This window comes from Pteronotus mesoamericanus, unplaced genomic scaffold, assembly GCF_021234165.1.
Source record: "Pteronotus mesoamericanus isolate MK-2021 breed Mesoamerican mustached bat unplaced genomic scaffold, CSHL_Meso_final scaffold_99, whole genome shotgun sequence".
NCBI lineage: Eukaryota > Metazoa > Chordata > Mammalia > Chiroptera > Mormoopidae > Pteronotus > Pteronotus mesoamericanus.
In genome coordinates, this window is record NW_026555330.1 from 268,585 (window position 1) to 293,111 (window position 24,527).

Here is a 24,527-nt window from a genome sequence, read left to right on the forward strand (position 1 = left end):
GAAGCGTGAGTAAACACGCCTGCATGTTCTAACATCACTTAAAACTTCAGACCACATTTGACACTGTGATAGTCACAGTGACTTTCGTTACAGGTATTGGCATCTGTTTCTTTATGTCTTTTAATATAGCTGTGCTCAAGAATTTACATATTAAAATAAACATTATTTTATTATAAATTACTTTCTTTTATGTCTCGTACATCAATATATACTTCACAGGGTGGTTTTCAGACTTAAATTAATTCGAGTTAATATATAAGGTATTTAGAGCAGCACCTGGCACATAGAAAATGTTACAATATGTGCTGATTTCATTACTACAGAAAAGTTGCTGAATGTTCATTGATAAATATTTTAAATTACACTGGGAATATGTATTTAAGAAATCCTATAAGTTCACTTCTATGTTTTATAATAATCTGAACCATTTGAGTGTGACTAAATGCTCCCAGGATATTACAAAGTGTTTCAGTATTTCTTTTTGCCTAAGAGATTAAAGTGGGATATAATTATCATTGTGACCAATTTGCCCTGAACCATTCATACTCCGTTGTGGTCCTCCTGAGAAGCAATAACTCAAACTGACAACTCTGAGTTCGATTTTTGCTTATAAAATACTTTTCCTATATGCAACGTTAACAAGTCCAGAGGGAGAATTATGACCATAATCTTACTAATAAACGACTGCTATATTTATTAACTTTGTCTTTGTTGTAAAACAAAGATAGTTACAATGTGAATCAGTTTACAATATCTGACTCATCAACTATGTCTTTATAGCTGCTATTCATTTTGAGAATAGCCTTTCTCTCTTTCAGGTTGCTATATGGATAATGATAATAGTAGCTATCATGTTTTAAGTAATATGCTAGAAACCTCATACATGTTATTTTTAGTCCTTACAAATAGTTGAACAGCTGAATATTAGGAGTTTTTTTCCATTCCTCATCTGAGGATGTGTCTTACTGATTTTTAGAGAAAGAAGAAAGAAGAAAAGGGAGATAGGAGAGGAAGAGAGGGAAATGCTGATCAGCTGCCTCTGGTATATACTCAGACTGGGGATCAAATCTGCAACCTAGGTATGTGCCCTGACCAGGGACTGAACCAGCAACCTTTTGCTGTACGGGACGACGCTCCAACCAACAAGCAAGACATCCAGCCCAGGCTGAACATTAGGAATTGTTGTGCCTATTTTAAAGAGAAGGAAATTACTCAAAGGGTATATGTAACTTGCCCAAGGCCGTACATTAAAAAAAAGTGTTGACACTTGGATTCAAATTTGAAGACCTGAACCCAAGAGACTTTATACTAGAATGTTACTGAAAGGTCAGGATTCTTTTTCTAAACATGGACTTGACTCAATGTGAACCACTTGTGTATGGCTACAAGTTTCCAAGATACTATAGAAATCATTCTAACATTTCTTCCTGTCTAGGCCATAGAATATAAAATAGAAGCACAGTGCCCAAAACAATTTCCTCTTCTGTGGAATCTGAACACACTCTGGCAGAAGGAAATTTTCAGATGCTAATCTGGATGCTCACTAGAAGGCTGCGTTCTCTGGCCAGGCCACTTTGGCCTGTCTTAGAGATGATAATATAAAATAATACAATGTACACTGGCCAGTACTTGGGGCTTATTTTTTTTCCCCATAAGGCTCAGACCTAAAGGGAGAAACTATGAAATAGGCTTTGGGATGCTTTCTGTCCTCCGCATATGAAAACTATTGTCAGAGGCCCCCTGTGACAGAGCTTTCCAACTTGAGTGTTCCAGCCACTGTGCCTCAGAGTGGCCCACCACTTTGCTAAGATGCCAACCCCTCGGCTCCGAGGTCGGGATGGGTACAGAGGAGGACATGGGCAGTCACCTCCAACCATGACCAGCCTTGGTCTCACCTTCAGACTACCGCAGACATACGGTCATTTCCTATGAAAAGGTTTGACAAACACTGTCTTACAGAATTAACAGCACAATACAATCAGGTTTATAAATGTACAAAGAGTTGGGTAGTAACAACAGATCTTTATAGGTGGGTACCAGGCAACATTAGAGAAACGTATCAATTCGGTATCATTTATGCAACTGGATGCATTTCTTTCTCTGCCCATGCGATGTTATTATCCTCCGAATGCTGTACTTACCCTTGTTCTAAGCGTCCCTTTAGAATAGATGGGGATAATTTAGTCTCTTTGACCTTGTAATCTTTCTGTTTTTCAAGTCTTCTGAAATCTGATACCAACCCAATTCCCTTCACTCACGCTGCAAATACTGAAGTACATATACCCCTGTGGGTGCTTACCAAAGATACTGATGAAAATAAGTACATATACATAAATGTATCTGTATTTATGTGCCTGTAAATATAAAACGAGAGCAATGAGAGTGATTTTATTTCAGAATTCACATGCCTATTATGTCTTTCAAAGTGCTCACCTTGGGGACTATACACTTTTTCTGATGATGCTGGACTCGTTATAATAGAACGCCATCATTATAGGAGACTTTGGAGATTATTTGGGCTAATTTCCTCGTTTTATACATATGGAAGCTGAGAAAGTGATAACTCATAGTCATACATTTAATAAAGAAAGAATCAGGATAGAAATCCAATTCTAATTACCAGGCAGGTTTTTTCCCATTAAAAAAGTGTTACGGGATCCTTTCAAGAGTCCCATCAGAAAATTTCCATATATTTCACCCTGGCTGGTGTAACTCAGTGGATTGAGTGCAGGCCTGCAAACCAAACGGTCGCTGGTTTGATTCCCAGTCAGGGCACATGCCTGGGTTGCAGGCCAGGCCCCCAGCAGGGGGCGTGCAAGAGACAACCACACATTAATGTTTCCCCCTCTTCCTCCTTTCCCCCTCTCTAAAAATAAATAAATAAAATCTTTAAAAAAGAGAAAATGTCTATATATTTCAATATATATCTTACAAAAAGCCTATGAACTTTTCATTTTTATTCATAGCTGTCACATTGTAGGTATAGGCATCATTTTCTGAGTGCATTAACCAGAGCTTTCCAAGCAAAATGGAGCCACAGTTCAAGAGGTTTACAAGTGTGGCCAAGAGAGTGATTTATTCTGCCCTCGCTGTGGCCTAAGCACCCAGACTGGCTTTTTCCCTCCAAGTGAGACGCTCCAGCCATTTGCCACTACACCTTCCAAGTGTTACCATTTGTTATTTGTGTCATGACACGGAAAGGTTGGGAAACCTGCTTTTAACTTGTTATCACTGCTTTTTTATCCTCATTCCACTCTCTGTATATGTGAACTAGTAAATTTAACCACATGTATTTTACTTTGTTATGGGTCAAAGATCTCTAAGAACACCTGATAATTGTGTATATAGTTTGGACACAGGTGTATTCTAGGGTTCCTTTAGAATGTATCTTTTTAGTAAATTAAAAGCCCAATGGAGGGTGGGAGTTCCCTCTGGGGCAACTTCCAAGGCCAATAATATAGATCAGTGCAATTATTTTCACCATAGTGAGGGTTCTCTCTTCAACATTAAAACCACATTACACATTCTATAGACTTATAAATCACTCAGTGTAGTAGGAAAAATTCTAGTGGCCCCCTTGATTCCCACACCCAGGTCTCCACACCTTTGTATAATCCCCTTCCCAGAGTATGGGCAGGACCTGTAACTTGCTTCTAACCAACAGAATAAGAAAAAGGAAATGGAATATCTCTACATAGTTATGACATGTTACATGGAAAAAGTGAAGGGTTGTTACAGGTATAACTAAGGTCCCTACTCAGTTGACTTTAAGTTAACCAGAAGGGATGGCACACGGGTCGGCCTGTCTTAATTAGATGAGTCCCTTAAAAAGAGTGTCTAGAACTGAGAAAAACACCACTCTCTCTCTGCCTCTCTGTCTCTCTCTCTCTCTGTTTCTCTGTCTTTCTGTTTCTTTCTCTCTCTTCCTCCCCTCTCTCCACTGCTGGCTATGAAGAAACAAGCTGCCATAACATCTATAGCCACACAGAAATAAATTCTTTCAACAACTTAGTAGTGGATCCTTTCATAGGTAAGCCTCCAGAAGAGAAAGCAGCCCAACTGAAAGCTTGCTTTCAGACTTGGGAGACCCTGAGCAGAGAAACCAGCTAATCCGTTCCTGGACTTCTGACCTAGAGAAACTGTGGGGTAATAAATGTACCATATTTCGTTGTGTATAATGTGTACTTTTGGCCCAAATTTTTGAGGGAAAAATAACGATACACATTATATATGGGTATAATGATTACATACTATGGGTTATAATCCCCATGTGAGTGCAAAATGTGGGTGCACATTATACATGGCAAAATACGAGCATATGGTTTTAAACCAATAGGTATGTAGTCATTTGTCACACAGAAATCAAAGCTCAGAGACTTAGATATTAAAAAGCAGGACTCATGAAAGCATGAAGCAAGTGCCTCCGCAAGCGTGGCTCAGATCTCACCTGTACTTCCATGCTCGTCGGCTCCTCCAACAGATGGAGCAGTTGTTGTTTCTCTTGAGAGAGCTGTTCTACAAGCTTCTCCTGGGCAGCCAGGCTCTGGCACAGGTCTTCAATTTGTCTGGATCAAAGAAAAAGAAAGACCAACAATTATGGTCATGATATTACTATTACCTTCAGCCCACTCCAAGAGAGCATAGTTCAGTACAGTAGGTTTTTAGCTTTTGGGGTCATTGAATTCTCTGGTTCTTTTCTTCAGGAAGCCACACATGCTCTGCTCCAACCCCCACATATTTACACAAGTGACTTTCTGCTTACATCGTCACCAGGTTCATGGGCCTCCTGAAGCTGATCCATGGATCTATAGACTACAGGTATGTAACTCTTGAAATAAGGGCCCAGAAGTAGTGGGGTTTGGAGGTTGTTGTTGTTGTTCCACCCAAGAAAATTCTTAGATAACCATTATGTAGACTCAATGCACTCTACCAAGGACTGGGAATAGACAGCTGGAAAGACACAATCTGTGCTCCATACAAACTTAAATTCCTTTAGGGTATGTGCCAAGAGTTTGGGGAGTGAGGAGACACAGCAATAGAAACAAATAACAGTAACAGAATGTAGTAAGTGCTACCATATCAGAGACGTATATACCATGTAGTACATTGGGTACTGCCACTGAACTATAGGAACACAGATAAAAAGGTAATTCATTTCACTGGAAAGAGTCTAGGGAAAGCTCAGGAGAAGAGATTCTGAAGACTGGATTGTTTTCCAGACTCAGAGGAAAGAGCTTGACCAGGGGAATGAAGGCATTAGATACAAGATACCATATTTTGCTGCATATAATGTGCACTTTTGTGCCCGAATTTTTGAGGGAAAAATAAGGATGTGCATTATGCATGTGTAGTACTAATTCTGTACCTATATAAATGTTTTTAATTCTTTTATTTATAATGCTTATGCATTAAAAGCGTAATTCGAGAAAGCATTAACGATATCCACATGCAAAATAATAGCCTGGAATATGATAATCGGTTTTGTTTCTAAATATAAGTAAATATATAATTGAATTAAAGAATTAAAATGAAAGATTTTTTCCCTGAAAGTCTGGGCCAAAAATATGGATGTGCATTATACATGGGAGCACATTGTACATTGCAAACTACGGTATACTTGGGGAAGAGTCACTGGTAGGCAAAAGTGGGTTAGGTTGGGGGAAGGCAATGGCTGGAGAAGAGACTGGACATTCAGCCTAGATTAAAAGTCTTTATGCTTTGCTGAAATATACAAACCATAGGTTTAAATCAACCATTATTCATTATCTACAATGTGCAAGGCATATCTTGCAGCTTCTCTGTTTGTAAGTCTTACAGTACTAGAGACATCTTTCCTTGGAAGAGGCTCTGTGAAGATGATGTTTCCAAGTGTGATGAGTATGGCTATGTAAGTGTAAGCTGGTGATAGCACCTTGGGCAGAAAGGCAAGGGAAACCAGAAAGTCAAATTATATATTCACTTACGGTATGAGGATCAGCTAAGATTTTGGGCTGAGAACTTAAGACCATTATGCAAATGCAAACTATAATGATGACTATGATGATGAATGTGGACTCCATATCAAATTCCCATGGTATCTGTGCTGGAACATCTCTACTCTTCTCAAGCCCCCATCCTCACTCATCGCTTACACCCTCCATCTCTGCAGATGATCTTTTTCTCCCACTTCATAAAGCTGCTCAAGGCCACCTCACTGAACCCCCTCAATTTACTTGTCAGGTATGAAAGTTTTCTTTATTTTTTCCCTTTTTTCTTTTAGTTTAACAAGCGTTTACTGAGATGCAGAGAGGAGACCAAGTCTCAGGGAATCTAGCAAGGAAGATCTGAAAGAAAACACAGCACCACACTGAGAAGGGCACAGAAGACATGTGTATATAAAACAAAGCAACAATACAGACTTAACTCTGCTGTCACGAAAGCCTTCACAGAGGTAACGACGGATGCCTTAGCAAGTTCTTAAGAATGAACAGTTCACCAGGAGGGAACAGACAGATGCCTCCCTCAGAACGAAGAGCACGAGCAAGATTCTGGAGACCTGACGTGGCGTGACTGCCTTACACAGAGGCAGGGTGGCTTTAGGTTCTGGATTCCAGCTATGCCTGAAACCATGTTACATAATTCTGTAAACGCCAGTCTCTTCATTTATGAAGCATAATAACCCCTAACTCATGGGGACTGTTAGGAGAATTAAACAAAAATGTAAATTACTCAGCTCAACTATGTAGTAAGAGTTCAAGAAACATCAGTGACATATGAAGGGGTCATGGTGGAGGATGATTCTGGGAGAAATCGGGGGTTGGATCACAAAAGGCTTCAATGGCCACACTAAGGAGAATGGATCTTATCTCCTGAAGGTGTTGGAGAGCATTTTAAATGGCATGATCAAATTTGTGTCTTACATCACATTGGTCATTGTGTGTACATTGTGTTTTTTTAACCTATTCAGTTAAAACCACTTAAAGCTTTTGTGCCACCATCATATCATTCCTCTAAGAGGCTAAATTATTTGTTAATGTGATAATGTTGAGTCCCTTGCTTCAAAATTCTGAATCGTTAGATTGGAATAGACTGGAGAGGGGCTGGAACGGAAGTGAAGAGCTCGAAGTTGCTGCAGTTATCCAGATAGCAGTGGCCTTACCAACTGCCCAATTACCTTTAGGAACAAATTCAAGTTCCTTATCTATGGCATACAAAGCTGGCACAATCAGGTCCTATTGTCCATACAGTTACCTCTCCCTGGTCTTCCCCAGACCCTCTGCTCTAGTTACGTAGAACTATTTGCAGGTCTTGAAACATGCCCTTCCCTGTGTCTCCCCTCCACAGTTCCTTCTTCTGCACAGAACGCTTCCCTTCCCCATCCACTTCCTATGCTTTCTTGTAACTTCTATTCATTCTTCAAAACTCAGCTCAGATTTCAGCTCCTTTAAGAAACTTTTAGTCTGGAATAGATGACAATCCCACATGTCCCCAGAGCATCCCATGTTACTTCTATCAGAGAACTTACTAACATCATGTAACGTTTCTCGATGAGAGAACTGGGTCTTTCATGTCTGTAACCTTAGTGCTTAGCCCAGTGTCTGGAATGTAGCAGGTGCTCAATAAACGTTTGCAGAATAAGCGAATCCACATCTCTTGCTTCACACCATTTGACTGTTCTATTTATAACTACTTTGGACTCTTGATTGCCAACACCCATTAATAAATACCATTGAAGGCTCAACCCTAGAAAGAAAAGCTTTGGTGTGGGAGCCACTGAGTCTTAGAAATGGACACTGAATGTCCTTAAAAGGGAACAGTACAGCTGCTATATGCACTCATAGCCTCAAGAGCAGGCAGAAGACAAGTGAGAAACACAGCACCAAAGCCACCTACCTGTCCCTTTGGGCCAGGGCCTCAGTGTATTGGTCAGGCTTGACCTGGTCTTCTGGTACATCATCCCTGTCCTTGGTGACTCCCTTCAGCTTCTCTGTGAGCTCCAGGTTACACTCTTTCTCTGCTTCCACCAGAGCTGCCATCCGCGCAGCTTCACTCTTTGCTAGCCTGGATTCCTGCAGGAAGAACAAAAGCTGAGAGGCTGCAAAGTGCCCGCCTAGGTTAGGAGTGTACAACACAGGGACACGTGATGAGTGTAGGAAGCAAAGTAAGGGGGGAAAGGTGCGTGCAGGGGGCAGAGCGGTGGGGAAAGAGGAGCCCTGGCTCTTTGGAGGCCCTGCTCACCTCCTGCAGAAGCTGGATCTTGTTCTCCAGGAGCTCATACACATGCTGCGTCTCCTGCTGTCTCTCCTCAAACTGGCGCCGGAGCTCCGCTTCATTCTGGCTGCTGAGATTCTCCACGTCAGCACTAAAACCCAGAGCATGGGCCGGTCAGAGCCAGTCATGTAACTGAGCGAGTGAACCCATGAGTGCTTACACTGATGAGGAGGAAAATGAAGCATTTTCCCCTCTGCATTTATTCATGGAACTGCTCTTTAAAACTTTTTCAGGTAATCTTTTAGAACCTCTAAATTTTTGTTGCCTGTCAATCAAAATACATTTGACTCCCTAGCAGTTTCATTATTGCTACAGCTTCATGAGGGGAATTTTTCATTTGGAAGTGGGTGGTCATCAAACAGTTCACAACTCAGCATCCGTGTTCACTGTCATCGGTCCCTGGACTCTTCCATACAGACTGTCCTCCCAGAGTGCATTGCTAGTTCCCAGCCTTTTTTGCTATTTTTATTTAGAGTGTTCCTTCCATGTAGGTTGCTGGGTTAGAATATCCATTTGGACAGAAAGAAATGCTCTCCTCCTTTAGAGTCAGAAACCCATAAACATCTGTCCTGAATCTGGGCTACCTGTCCAGAGTTCGATCCCATTTTCCCATGGTCCCCTGCAGAGAGCAGACATTTAATCTGTGGAAGCTCAGGGTTCTGGCCCAGCTTTGCTCCTCTGATGTCCTTAGGAATGAATGTCCAGGCGCTAGCATGAAGTGGGTCAGGTGTCACCAGCTTATTTTTAGCTAGCAACAGCTGCTCTTGGATATCTGAGGATTAGAAATTTGGGGGCAGCATCAGGTGCTGAATGATCTTAATTCCGGTTTGGTTTTATTCTTGTTTTAAGCCATTTGTTGAGAACCACGAGCTATCTTTTTGTCTTCAGGGCAGAGAACAATATTGAACCTTCATAGGCTCTTGATAAAACAAAGCTACTCTATCCTAACCCAGTGGTACTTTAATATTTGAATGTTTTGTCCACGGAGATCAACTGGAGCTTCCCTGAAGACTACAGGATCCCTTACCATCCACAGGCTATATTTAGCTTGAGCATCCATGTCTTTATACTGCCTTTTGGGGACAAAAGGGTCTTAGCTGTATAAGAGACACCAGTCATGAGAATAACCCCAAACAGAAAGACCCCTCAACAGGCAGACCTCTGGAATCATCAAGTTTTACTTTGACTCCACATTCCTTGATAAATGCAATAGAACAAACCTAACTATAATATTTTGAGAACAGAAGTTACACATTTTCTGAGTGCTCAGTTAGCCAGGAATTCCTGATTTAACAGGCTACAGCTGTTGTAAAGTCAGAAGAACATTGAATTGGTGCCAGATGTAGGTTCTGCCACTCATCTGAGAAGACTTTAACACTGTACCTTAGTTTTCCCATTTCTAATAATATAATTAAAACGCCACCTAATTAAAAGCTGAAATGACACAAACATTTCTTAAAGCATTATACAAATCTCAAAATCTATTACTCAATTGTTACAAGTTTTCCTCAAATCTACCAGCTCACTTAATGCTTTAGTGTTTAATAATACCAGTATACTATGTATTACTGAGTCTAGTTTTGAGTGTTCTGAGCTTGCTAGACTTGTCATCCTAAATATCAAGAGCTACACTGTAGCAATAGAAAGAACATCAGATCAGACTGAATGTATACTGAACTCAAGATATAATCTTTAAATTATTTTTAATGACAATTTTAATAATTAAAACTAATGTTTTAAATTATAAAAACTACAAACTATAAAAGTAACCATTTTAACAACACTAAAATATATAAAGAAAAAATCAAGTCTTCTCCCCATTGCAAATGCCAATCTCACTCTCTTGCTATGAGCAATGTTAAAGAGTTTGATATATAACCTTCCAGTTTTTTCTATGCATAATCAAGCAAACACATGGGCACACAGAAAGGACTGTCTGTCTTTACCTAAAGGGGCTGACACTATAAACATCACTCGGCACTTTTCCCGCTTACTTAGTCTATCAGAGACTTCGACCAGGATAGTAATATAAAAAGCTACCTCATTCTTCTTAATGAATGCATAATACCCCGCAGTATGATTATATCAAAATGCCTTCAACCAATGTTCTACTGAAGCATAGTTGAATCTAGGTTTTTGCTATTACAAATGATTTCGTATTCATCCTTATATATTTATCCTTTCACACTCATGCTTTCATTTATAGGGAACAAATTCGTTCTAAGATTTTCTAAGATTTATTTGATTACAAGAAATGCTTGTTTTTTGCTTTGATAGGTAGTGCCACATACCAAAAATTTTGCTACAATTCACACTCTCACCAGCAGTAGACAAGCATGCCCATTTTCCACAAACTCTATGCTAGGCCTTGGTGTTAGTAGTAGATTGTTGAATAGAAAGTTTATAAGCTTAGGTTTGGTGAATTCACCAATCTACAGCAACGTCTATCAGACTTAGGAACAAGAGTCCAAGGAAAAGAAAGCACATTATTTCAGTTCCTGAATGGGACACGGCATCCAGATGCCAGAGTTCAGGGTAAGGAATTTGGTTTCAACTCTGTTGTCCTCAGGTTAGTGAGCCAGACCCTTGAAGAGACCAGAATTGAACCAGTGCAAACTGCAGCTTACCAAGTTTTATCCAAATGCTGTTTCTTGTCCTGGAGTTCTCGTTTCAGGCTCTCCACTTCGACCTTCAGCTCGATGTTCTGAAAAACACATAGGTATTAATTGGCATTAATTGCCACGGACCCTCTGCCCCAGAACCAGGTTCCCACTTGATCTTGCCTCAGCCCACAACTTGTCATCTTAACTCAGCCCTTTTCACGGCCCTCGACACAGGTGTGGGTTCTGTAACCCAGCCAGTGACGAACGAACCGTGCGGCTTCAGGATTTCCCCGGAGCCCCTTACCCATTCTCCTAATTCCTTCATCACTGCCGCTGATGACGAACACCGCCCGAGCCTGTTTGCTCGCTAAAGCATTGGAAGACAAGAGTGTACATTAAAAAAATTTTTTTTCTTATCAACATATAGATCTGTTCCTGAAACCAAAGTGCTGTATATAGGACTGTATTTTAAATCCACCTAGGGATTGACTTATTTAAAGAAGCTATGTTATGAACGTGTTTAAAAACAATACACTTTATAATAAAATTGGATCTCCATAAACTGCACTTGTTTATGGTAAGAAGAGATTCTGATGGCAGATCTATGAAGGGAACAATCAATTTTTATTAAGGTGAAGTACCAGCGAATCAGATTGTGACAAAGAGAAGGAGGAAAGGAAAGCACCCCAAGTGAAGTAAAGTAAACAAAGATTCGGTGAGAGGTCGCACATACAGTGTCTAGGGCAGTGAAGCGGCCTGCTGTGTGGTGAGGGGTGGGAAGTCAGTGCAGGAAACCGTTTACAACTAGTTCGTGAAAGTCATGATAAGAAGACTGGAGAGCCCTCAGTAGAGAACAAGAACTCGCTAGGGAGCTGCAGGCAAAATGTGATCCGATCTGTACCAAGGAAGGAGGAAGGAATGTATGGCAGATGTGAAGAAGATGGATGAGTCAAGAAGCAACTGACCAGAATACAGATGGGGACTGTCTGAGGCCAACGAAGCACAGGGGGAAAGACTCAGAAGACCTCGCAGAGGCAGAATCCCACGGGGCTCGCTGCTTTGTGAGAGATTCCGATTAGACCAGAGGGAGGAGCAAAGTCGATGTTGTGGCTCTAGGAAGTGGGTGGTAATGCACATTATTAACTTAACTAGGGAACAAGTTAAAAAGAGGAGCAGGTTTGCAGGGTAACCAAGGAGGAATCTATCAGTTCAGGGATTTAGTTTATTCAAACTTACAGCTGAGTGCACAGAGATGAGTCAGTCCCTTCTCTGAAGAAATCCACCACATATTAAGCAGGAAGAATTTTATTAATACTATGTTATGGGCTCCATCGTATGAGCCTCAGTTCTCATGGGTACAGTGTGGTTGCTTTCTTTTTTAAATAAGGACAATGATGCCTATCCCATAGGGGACTCTGTGCAGGTTAAATGGGATAATGTACACAATACACCTAGAGCCCTATGACACTGCCTTACATGCGGCAGCTCGACCAACTCCATTCACTTCCCCTTCATTCCCAGGCTACCTAGTACCTCCTCAGCCACATCAGGAAAAACATTTACCTCTAAAGGGAGTAAATATGGAGAATGTAAATTATATGGGCTTTGTCTCTTCTAAATCCAAGTTAAGAAAATGATGTGAACACTTGAATTAATTTGGTGAAAGATTCACAAATTTGAAGACCTTAGCATTTCCCTGTTCCAGGTCCCTCATTTTAACAAATAAGGAAACTGAAACCCAGAAGGTTCCTCTCTAAGATAAAAACAGTAACTCAGTCCAGCATTTCAGCCAGAGATCAGGTCAAGAAACGCTGCCAATTTTTCCCTGATTTAGTGGAATATAGTAAGTCATAAAATTAGGGAATGTGCTACATTATGTGTACTCTTGAAATAGGTGGGGGCAGTGGCCAAGGGCATGGGCCTTGCAGGTGAGAACAGCACTTGGCCATCACCTGCCCTCTCTAAAAGCCTCAACTTGCTCATCTATCAAGGGGGCATCACCAGAGAACTTAGAAGGATGTTAAGAAGACTGAATAATGTACAAAAAGCACATTGCATAGTACCTGGCATGCAGTAAGTGCTCAAAAAATATTAACTATTCTTAATTATAAAAACAATAATTTACCTTGTCTGACAAGGATAGCTGAAGTTCTCAGCCATAACGCCATATTAAACTAGTATTATGTCATAGAAAGGAAAAAAATTATTACACAAAATGTAGGCTATCCCAGGCCCCTACAATACAAATAAACACCCAAGTGAACATTCTTCATGTTAACTTAACTTTATTCTTCTAAATAGAAAAGAGAAATGAAAAGGAGGGAAAGAAAAAAAAAATAGGAAAGATAAAAAATAGAATTACTTCTCCAGGCTTTAGTACTATGTCTATTCAATCAAACAATGAAATTTATGAGTCTCACACAGAACTATTAAAATAGCTTCATCTCTACAAGATTAGATCTTAAGATCAGTAATTCTAGTGGATCAAAGTAATTTCATAGGTGCTACAGAATCTTACCACATGGAAATCCAAGTACCTACCAATTTAAAACATTAAAGTCTAACCGACCCATAGCCTCTTTCTGCAGAAAAATCACTCCTAGTTAAATAATGTTTAATCAGACTTTCTTTATGTTGGTAGCTTGTTTTGTGTCAGGGAACATCGTGTCAGAGCTTCAACAACAGTCCACAGGAAACATAAGATTCTGCTGAACTGATTCCCACCCTGGTGCTTACTGCAAAGTTCAACATAGACTTGGGTTAAAAGCAGTCAGAAGTAACCAGCAACCTGACCCCTTTTCAAGTCTTCAATTTTAACTCTATTAATGATCTACTGCTCATATAATCCAAAATGTGGCTCTCACTTTTTAAAATAATAAGATTTTCACATTTTGCCCCAACAGAAGCCATGTCACAGTGAATCCTAAAAAAAGAAAAAAAAAATACTTTGTGAAAAAAGGAAATAGTGCCCTGGCTGGGTGGCTCAGTTGGTTGGAGCATTGTCCCATGCATCAAAAGGCTACGGGTTTGTCCCTAGTCAGGGCACATACCTAAGTTGTGGGCTTGATCCCTGGGTTCATTCCCCAAGGAAGACTTAATGAGTGAGTAAGAAAGAGAAGGGCGGAAGGCATTGTAGGTAAGAAAATGCAGTATTGAGACAGAAATTTCTATAGAATCCAAAATGTACAACTGCCATTCAGGAGCTCCCCAATTTCACGCACAAACATTTCATACTGCAAAGTTTTAGAATAACTTTTTAAAATTTCTCCCATTGACTGGTGAACAGATAAACCAAATGTGGTATAGCCATATGATGGAATTATTATTTGGCAATTAAAAGGAATGCCATATACGACATGAGTAAATCTTGAACACATTATGCTAAGTGAATGAAGTCAGTCACAAAAAAACCACACAGTATATGATTTCATTAACATGAAATGTCCAGAATAAGCAAAGCCACAGAGAAATAAAGCAGACTGGTGGTTGACTAAGGGCTGAGGAGGGATAGGGGAACAGGGGAGTGATGGTTAATAAGTTGGGGTTTCTTTTTGGAGTGATGATGAAAATGTTCTAAAATTAATTGTGATGATATTTGCACTGTGTGAATGTGCTAAAAATGCTGACATGTACATTTCTGAACTGCACACTCTAAATGAGTAATAATGATATGTGAATTTTATCTCAAATTGTTATAAAAAATGTTTTAAAAAGCCCTAGGAAGTTAGAGTAGTTAAAACTAAGTGGTAATTCAAGCTTCTGTAACAGAGATGAGCGCTGCACATTTCTTTTCTGCGGGGAGGGGGTGTGAATCTTTACTGTATTTTTTCCATTACCACTTAGCCCCCTTACACTCCCCTGCCGCCCAGCAATCACCACACTGTCGTCCACGAGTCCTTTTTCCTTTTCCTCAATTGCTCTTTCCAGTCCCGCCCCTCCTGTGCAGCCCCCGCAGTCACCATCCTGTAAGACACTCCTTCTTTCTCACTGGGGTCAGAATAAATAGTCTCATAACTGGCCTCTCCAACCTCAGCTTCTCCACCATTTAGCTCTGATTAGTTGACTCCCCTTAGTCAAAAAACTTTGAATGGCTTTTAACTGCACAGCAATTAAACTTTACACAACTAAGCCTGATTAATAGTCTATTTAAAATTTAGCCTCAGCCTAACTACCCAGCCTTATTTCCCACCATACTCCTCCCGTCTAACGGGATCTCCCACACACGTGGCCCGTGCTTTCTCGGTGCCATATCGCTGTTCTCCCTGAACCTGCATCATTAAACGCATGTCCCTGATGAAGCCTTACTCTATCTCCCCCCACTAAAAGTCATTCCTTATACCTCTGATTTTTCATAGTATCATTCTTCTAATACTGCCACGCTGACACACCATATGACACACCACATAACACTTCATATTCCTACGCGTCGCTCCAAGGAGCTCTCAGGGTAGTAAGAGGTGGAGGCCGGCCGGTGAGGGAAGGGACGGGCCCTGCCCCGCTAAGACAACAGGAACCAAGCCAAACAGGGGCAGCCCGTCTGTAAAAAGGTCTTTATTTCGGACAAATATAAATACGGCCAAATCCCACTCTAAATCAATTCTATAGACTAAAGGAATTAAAAAGAAAATAGTTTAGCAGGAAGAAGAGTCTCAAAGTCCTGCCAGCAGACTCTCATATAAGTCCTGATTATTCACCCAAAGTGAAAAGTAACGCTTAGTAGTTTGTTTTATTTTAAAGCCTTTTCTATGTAGAGTCATATCTCTTCTAGGAAAAGTGTACTTCACAAATATTTTGTGTATGCAGAATGAATTTCTTTTCTAGGCCTCTCTGGTATCAGTGAGGCAAAGCCACAGCCCTATAAATCAGGGTAAAGCACTGTTTTCATAAGGATTCCACTCTCTTGACCAAGGGATAGGGTGCTGAGCCCTGCACGATCCCTAAAAACACATTTTAGTAGCTTCTGAGCGTGTTCTTGTGCAAATGAAGTTTCTTTCCATTCACCCAGTTTTAAAACAAAAATAGAACGAAGTGGCTCTAAATATTTGGCTCTGCCACTAACTGTGGGACTCTCAACACTTTTTGTTTTTACATAGTCAATTAAATCCAACCAGAACCTCTCCCTCTTGCCCATAAGAATTATTATACCACCTTCATTGCTCATCTTCTAGGTAGATATGAGGCGCTTAAGCCAGAAGGTGTTCAAATGCAAAACATTACGTCTTATGAAAGAAAAAGCCACAGGCCCAAAATGGCGTCACTTGTGCTAAACCTAGATTTAAGAACTGACCTAACTGCCATTTCAGACTTTCCCAGAAACATAATCTTAACCAGCCAGTCTGGAATTCTCTGGTCAGCCCCGATGAGGTCACCTGTCACATGGGCCCTTCCATCCCCCACATAAAGAAGGGGCAATCTGCCTGATAAAACCCTCTCTGTTCCCTTCCTCCCAAAAGAAGATGTCAGTGATCTAAAAACAATCCTTTCCTTTTGTTGTTAGCTCCCTTTCCCCACTCTTTTCCTGTAAAAACCTTCCATTTTGTACAACTCCTGGGGTCATCCTTCTAATTGCTAGATGGGATGCTGTCCAATGCATGAGTTGCTTAATAAAGCCAATGAGATCTTCAAATTTACTTGGTTGAATTTTGTTTTTTAACAGTCCTTAGACCATATGGTAAAGGAAAGACTTTAGTCAGAGGTGTAACTTCTGCCTTTTTACAGACTCCAGGTTCACTGTCTTCTGCTAGTGCAGTGAAGCCCCAGTTTAGACATAGAAGTTGCCACAACATGTAACAAGTGTTCTCCATGCCAGGGAAGGGACAGCAGGACAGTGTCCACAGCCTCTGTAACGAGAAGATTCTGCAAGGACAGGGCACTTTCTTGCCAGAACCTGCTTTAATGTCCAGTTGACAAAGAGGTGGAAAAAACCAAGTGGAAAATTTCAGTTTATACTCGTACAATACATAATACAAGGATCCACATCCAAATGGCAAAGCTCCTCTATTCAGGTCAGTCCTTCAAGCCCAAACCATGTCAGGCCTTAGCAGCGGCCTGAGAACAATACCGTTCTCTTCCCAGCCTGAGTAGACAAACACAGACAGTCACATCTGAGTAAACACTGAGGCTGTGAAGAAGTTCTAAGGAGGTCAGGTGTATGGACAGACGGAGTGGAGGGAGGGAGGGAGGCAGAGAGAGGACTCATTGGGCAGAAGACGGAGTGACCTGTGAGATGGCAGCATTTGTTTACTTCTTTTTTGATCAAATATTCATGAAGCTGAAGCACCCACTTTGGATTGCAAAGTACCCTAATAGGTACTAGATAGGGCAAGGCAGACATAATCACAGTCCTCAGGGAATTTACAGCCTATGGGGGCAATTAAACAGATGATTACAGTGGAGTGTGATAAACAGAAGAGATCCAGAATCAGATAGTGTATGGAAATGCACACAGGTGGCAGCTATAAATAGCAGCAGATACACAAATCAATACAGGTCCACCCCGGAATTCCAGCTTAGCCTCCTAGACCCTTCCTCCCAGGCCCCTAGCTCTACTCTTTCAAGGGGTGGGAGATATAAATCTGAAACTGCAGCACAGACCAAAGGAAAAGAAAGAATCTGGTACTTAGGGCAGTGTGTGGTACAATGCAAAGAACGTAAGCTTTAGAACTAAAATACTAGTTCTCTCACATTCTATTTAGGTTGTATCATAGGAAAGTCCAGATATAACCATTTTTCACAGTTTTACGTAGTTCACATAGTTCCACATAGTTCAACCTCTGTATTCTAGAGATAAATCACTAAACCTAAGTTTTAGTTCCTTTAAGTGCTAACAACTACCTTTCGGGAATATTATGAAAATTAAAGGAAAAGATAGAATGAAAATCTCTGACACAGAGTAGATATTCAATGAATGCTGGTTTCCCCAAAGGTAGGAAGATGCAGGAGTCATAAAAATGAGACAGAGCTGTTTCTGGTCAACACTAAATTAAAGAACCCAAGAAAAGACAGATTGAAATGAGATGTTTTTGGATTTTGATGGTGCGAAAGCTGCGCATGTGTATGGGAACTCTCTGGACCTTCAGCACAGTTTTGCTGTGAACCTAAAACTGCTCTAAAAGCCAAGTGTGTTAGAAAATACAGAGAAAACATGAGGTGCCTTGGGCTTGTTTTAGTTAGACTCTGAGCTCAGAGGTCCCCATATACACACTGCCGTGGAGCACACAGTGCTCTCCGATTTAAACTGTTCTCAGTATGTCTCCAGCTATCCATTCCCTAGGGTCGCTCTGTTAAAACCTTGGTTGAGCCCAGAAGCCCCTGCTGATCTGGCCCAAATGATCTGGCAAGTGAGAAACCATACACATAAATACCAATGATCTCAGTGCTTTTCTCCCCCTCCCAGAACATTCCTTAGCGGGACGAATCTCTCCCTTGGCTGGAGCCTCTGGGTCCACAAATAGACCTGGGCTGGGCTTAATTTAGCAAAGTGCAGGCCTCCTGTGAAGTCTGGGGTGAGGCTGCAGCCCCTGAAATTCCCAGGACACCTCATGTGGAGACAGGAGCCCAGGCCCACCCAAGGGGCTGAGAGGGACGCGCGGCAGGACCCGTTTCCCTCTGCTATTCAGGGAGTGGAGCCGAGGGAACTGCCTGTGCTTTCCTTGGCTTCTCTTTGGGCAGCAGGTATGGAAGGGGGAACAAAGCAAAGATTTATTATGGAGTTAAAAAGTATAAAAACTACATTAATTTTTCTATAGATAAATTAGTGCACAGGAAACGCGTGGCCTACCAGTATTTTTAAATTGTCCATGTCATCTGCCCTGAGCTGACATTCATCCCCAAACTCAGCTCACTTGCTTTTATTTTTCAAAAATGATAAAGCCACTGATTGGTGTCCTGCAAAGTCCGGGACAGTTTTTCTCACACTGAAGCTTATGCTCCGCACTGGAACTGAAGTCACTCCTCCCTGGAAAGCCTAGCTGTGACCCGAAGCCAGGCCCTGTGATCAGGCAACTCTTCTGAGGTTCTACTTATGTTTGGGACCAGGGACAGCACTTAGATGGTAGATGCCACAGCTCTGCCACCCAGGATGGCAGCCACGAGCCACACGCAGCTACTGAACCCTTGAGAGGTAACTCGTCCAAACTGAGATATGCTGTAAGGACTTCAGACACTTCCTACGCACCAGGTTAGCAAAGGCTAACCACAACAAAAGAATATAAATTCTCAATTTTTGAATATTCATTTCATGCTGAAATAATATTTTAAGTATATTATTACTATTAATTTCACATATTTATTTCCACTTTTCTTTTACTATGGCCACTATAAAGCTTTAAATTCCATCTGTGGCTCACACTGGATTTCTGGTGGACAGCGCTGCTCCCTAAGACGTCAGGGGAACGGTGGACCGGCTTTCAGTACGTTGCACAGGAACATGCCCAACTGGCCCTACACTTAATCCTGCGGTGGAGGGGAACCACTGGGTGTTGTACAGGATCATGGCATTCAGCAACCAATGGAACACAGGCATGTCTCCAGCTCATTATAAGTGAAGCAAACGAGAGGGGCGATAACAAGCATGACCCTGCACAGGAGTCAGATCACAGTACTGCTCAAACTCTGTCCCGACACTGAACTCTGAGCGTCGGAGGGACAGGGACCCCCCCCATCTATTTTCTCACCACTGTGTCCCCATTGTTGTTCGCACAGTGTCCACACATAGATGATTATGTCTTTATCAAGTGAGTGAATGTTGTTCAAAATAAAGCACAGCCCACTCAAATAATTCTCACTGTCAAGAATTTCTTTTTCTTACCTATTTCTCTTCTCGATTTGTTTGCTTTCTACTTGTGCCCACCCTCCTCTTAGAGAGATTGCTGGGTGCCAGAAGGAGTGGAAGTTCGTCTGGAGTGCCCCAGAGCACAGCTCCTGGGCCTCTCAGGTGGAGGAGACAGCAGAAGATGAAAGAGTGGCCTCCTCGTCTTTCTTTTCTGTACAGATGAGCCTCACATGCAACTTCTAGGGTGTTTGCAATCAATCAACACAAACTTTGAGTTTCTATTATAGGCTCAACAACGTTCAGGATTATGTCAAAGGCTATAGAGGAAGTTTGATATCAATCCATCCCACAAAGTGTTGGTAACTAAAAGAAGGGACCAGAAATGTATACATGGAAAGACAGTTGCCAGCCAGGATTTAATAAACACTTGCTGAATAATGTACCCGAACTGTAATTGTGGGAAGAGCACAGAATGAAAGATGATTTCAGGCAGCGTGATGTGGAAAGGCCCACCTGGGCAGGCAGAATCTGAGTTGGACTCTGAAACCTGAGCAAGGTTTAGACAAGCATAGAAGAAGGATACGGGGAACCCAGGTGTGAACAAGGATATGTCAGCAGGAATTAACAGAGATGAGGCAGAGTGACTCACTCTAGGAACATGTTTGAAAATACATAGTGGGAAAATAGAGCCTGCTTTTTACGTCATCGGGAATACTGGAACAGCTAGAAGAGAACTTTGACCACTACATCTGTCCATCCACTGGCATCTGAGCTCACGTTCTCTGTCTCTCAACTTGTGACCACAGATCAGCTATCTATTCTCCCATCTAAAGCCAAAAATTCCACTTATGCATTAGGTCTCATTCTCTCTGCCTCTCAAAAGTAACACCCAGCAAGTTTTCCCTTCTCTCCTCCACCAATATTTCACTTTCTACTGGAAAGTGAATTTGTATTAGTATAGAAACATGCTATTACTCATCTACCTTTAAAAAAATCTTCCACAAACACTTTACTAGTTACTGTCCAATTTCTTTGCTCTCCTTTGCAACAAAACTCAACATAATCTGTCAGACTCATTAACTCCAATTCTTCTCCTCTCATTTTTTGTTATACCTACTGCAACCAGCCTTTGTCCCTGCCAGTCCACCAAACTACTCTAATCAGATCACTGGTGACATTCGTGCTGTTCAACCTAAAGGTCAGTTCTTGGTCATCATATTGCTTGAGCTATCGGCAGCATTTCAAAAGGTTGGTCCCTCCCTCTTCCATTATATACTTTCTTTACTTGGTTTCCATGACTCCAGGCTCAGTTTTCTTTACCAGTTGCAGCTTTTCTTTCTCATTGGCTGACTCTTGCTCCTTTCCCCAAACTATTAATGTTTGAGTGACCCAGGATTGACCTTTTCTCTTCCTCTTTGGTAGTTCTAACTCCCTGGTGATCTTAGAGCATTCCCATGGCTTTAAATATCATTTATATGCTGATAACTCCCAAATTTATGTCTCTAACCCAACCCATGACCCAGAACTTCAGACTTACACGTTCAACTGCTTACTTGATATTGCGAAATGTCTAACAAATATCTCAATCACAGATTGTCCAAAACTAAAACCCCACTCCACCCTCAAACATGCTTCACATACAGCCTTCCCAGTTTTAACTACAGCAACTGCATCCTCCCAGTTGCTTAGGTGTTGACCCCAAGTCTTCCTTGATTCCTTTCTCTCACATTCCACATCCATCCACCAGCAAATCCTGTTGGTGCTACCTTCACCACCTCTCCCCACATCGACTGCTCTTACCTTATTCTGATCCCCATCACCTCCTATGGGGATTTACTGCAATAGCTTCCTAAGAGCCCTGCTGGCTTCTACCCTTGCCCTTCTAGGGCCTATTCTCAATATCATAACCACAGCGATCTTTAATTTCTTTTTTTATTTTTCAATTACAACTTACACTAAATATTATTCTGTATTAATTTCAGATATACAGCATAGTGGTTAGATAACCATGTACTTTACAGAGTGGTCCCCAGATATTTTAAGTACCCACCTGGCACCATACACAGTTATTTGATATTACTGACTATATTCCCTATGCTTTCATTTATATCCTTGTGACTATTCTGTAACTACCAATTTGTACTTCTTAATCCCTTTACCTTTCTCACCCAGTCCCCCAGTTCCTCTCCCCTCTGTCAATCATCAGTCCATAGTGACCTTTTCAAAAGTCAGAGAGGACTGTCATTTGTTGGGTTATTGCTCTGTTCAAAATCTTTCAATGGCTTCCCTTGTCAATATGAGTAAAAGCCAAAGTCTCTAAAATTATCTATAAGGGCCTATCTGATCAGCATCAGCTCCGTTACCTCTATGGCCCTTTCTTGCACCTTCTCCTGCTGCTTCAGACTCCACAGCTTTCCTGGAATGCTCTTCTCCTAGTTATCTGTTCAGCTTGCTTCCTCATTTCCTTTAAGGCATTGCTCTAAAAGCATTTGCTATGGCATAGCCACTTTAGAAAATGGTTTGGCAGTATCTTATAAACTGAAATACATGCTTATTATATGACCTAACAATTTCACTACTGAATATTTACCCACAAAAATATAAAACAAAGACTTGTACACAGCAGTTTTATTCATAATGCCAATCAATGGACACAACCCATATGTTCATCAGCAGATAAATGGATAAATAAATTGCATTTTATTCATACAATGGAATATTACTCAGCAACAAAAAAGAATGAACTACAGACGCAACATGAATGAACCTCAAAATCATTACGCTAAGTAAAAGAAACCAGGCACTAGAATCTTTACTGTACAATTCCACTTATATGACACTCTAGAACAGACTCTAACATGACTCCCATATCTGCCTCCTGGTGCTCACGCCTTTGATAATGTCCTCCCCCTGAGTATGGGCAGTATGTGTCATTTGCTTCTACCCAATATATATAACAAAGGTAGGACATGTGACTTCTGTGACTATGTTCAGTTTTAAGGCTGTCTTGCTAGCAGACTTGCTCGAGAGACTCTCCTTGCTGACTTGATGTAATTTGCTGTGTGTGCTTCCCCCATGGCAAGGAACAGTAGATGGCTTCAGGGAACTGTGGGCACTCTAGCCAACATCCACCAAGAAGCTGGGACCCTCAGTCCTACCACCACAAGGAAATAAATGTTGCCAACAACCCAAGTGAGCTCAGAAGTAGATTCTTCCCCAGTCATGCCTACAGATGAGGACTCAGCCCTACTAATACCTTCACTGTAGCCTGGTGAAACCCTAAGCAGGGAATTCAGCTAACCTGTGCCTGGAAAGCCAGCCCACATGAACTGTGAAATAATAAATATGTATGTGTGTTTTTAAAATCACTTTCTAAACATGGCCTTCCCTGACCACTCTATGCTACAACCTGTCCTCCATTCTTACACTTTCCGACCACCCACCCTGCTCTATGTTTTTCTTTTTATTCCCACGAGGACTCATCAGTTTCCAATATCCTACATGTTTATTGTTCATGGTCTTCTCAAGCTAGAGTATAAATTCCATGAGGCTGGCAATGCTTACCCGTTTCATTTCTGATGTACATTCCAAACGCTTACAACAGCCCCTGCAACACAGGAGGTGCTCAAAAATATTTTTAAATGAATGAGTCCTAATGCTTATGTTTAAACTAGAATCAATTATTCTCATTCTCATCAGAGACAGGGCATAGCTAGTCACCATCTGTCACATACTGAGACTTCAGGTCTCTAAAAGCTACTATTAGGTCACCTCTGAGTTTGTTCTTCCCCAAATTAAAAATCCCAATTCCACTGCCCTTTTCTCATGAACCTCATTTTCTAATTTTTATTTTGGTTTGAGTATTTCCCAATTCCCTCTGTATTTCTGGAGTTCCACACTAGACTCAGAGCAGTGCATGGGGATAAGAATAGCTATGGTTTCTACTATATTTCACATAGCAACTCGCACCTATTTCATAAGTAAAAATGAGGTCAATGCCACCTTTTACTGCAGGTACATCAATGAGATAATGCCATCCCTTCTTGTCACTACAGAATAGGTATCCGTTTACTAGAGCCCTTTCTTTTCTCTTTAGTGAAGCCCTAATACAATGTAGTTAGTTACTAAAAAACATCATTTGCATTTGAAAGAGGGACTAGCTTGTAATTCTAAGGAAGGTGCCAACGCCTTGATTATTAACTACAGAATCAGGCCATGTAACTGCTGCTATACCAGGGACACTCCCTGAGGCTGCTGGTGGCAACTCTGGCCCTGCGAAAAAGGAGGACAAGACATCAACTTCACAGGGCTAGTCTGTGGTTGAGATTAAATATGAATAAAATGCAAAGCACAGAGCCAGGCCCCTAGTAACACTAAACGGATTTCCTTCTCCAGAGGATTTAAATGAGAAGCATTTAGCATTTATGTGTGAAATTGGGGAAAAGGAGAGAGGATGTGGGACAGAGAAGGACAGAAAGAGCCTAAAAGTGGGGAAAACACTGACACCAGAAGGGGGGACGAGACGTGGCTCTAGAAACTTCCGGAGAGAAATAGCCTCAAGAGAACAGGAGTTTTCCTCCTATTTATTTCCTTCCATCTTCCATCGACTCTGAGGCTCTGGTGACATTCTCTGACACACCTTGAAGGGAAACTGGAGAGAAAAGAGGAGAGAGAGGAATTCGGAAGCTAGCAGCTGAGGGTCAGTTGAGGGTAGAAGCAGCCTGAGGCGGAGATGCAGTCCTAATCGACACCACCGTCTACCTGCAGCAATTCAGGCAAGGCCGTCATGTGGTCCCTCTACAACAAAGGCTCTACAGCTGAGGGAACCGCTGTGCTCTCAGTCCCAGCGTGGCAGAGGCTGGCAGGGACCAGTTACTACTCTTCTCACCGAGTCCTCTGAG

The 24,527-nt window shown here is 41.5% G+C and overlaps 1 protein-coding gene across 9 annotated transcripts in view; it reads right to left on the reverse strand.

The window, feature by feature from the left end:
- LOC129063685 (myomegalin) overlaps positions 1–24,527 on the reverse strand; it is a 161,291-nt gene that overhangs the window by 86,074 nt on the left and 50,690 nt on the right. For all 9 annotated transcript variants that reach the window (XM_054564750.1, XM_054564740.1, XM_054564741.1 and 6 more), the window contains 4 exons: positions 10,878–10,954; positions 8,218–8,341; positions 7,873–8,048; positions 4,448–4,565 (listed from right to left, as the gene is read on the reverse strand). In XM_054564750.1, the coding sequence (XP_054420725.1) occupies positions 4,448–4,565; positions 7,873–8,048; positions 8,218–8,341; positions 10,878–10,954 (495 nt within the window). The remainder of the gene's footprint in view (positions 1–4,447; positions 4,566–7,872; positions 8,049–8,217; positions 8,342–10,877; positions 10,955–24,527) is intronic.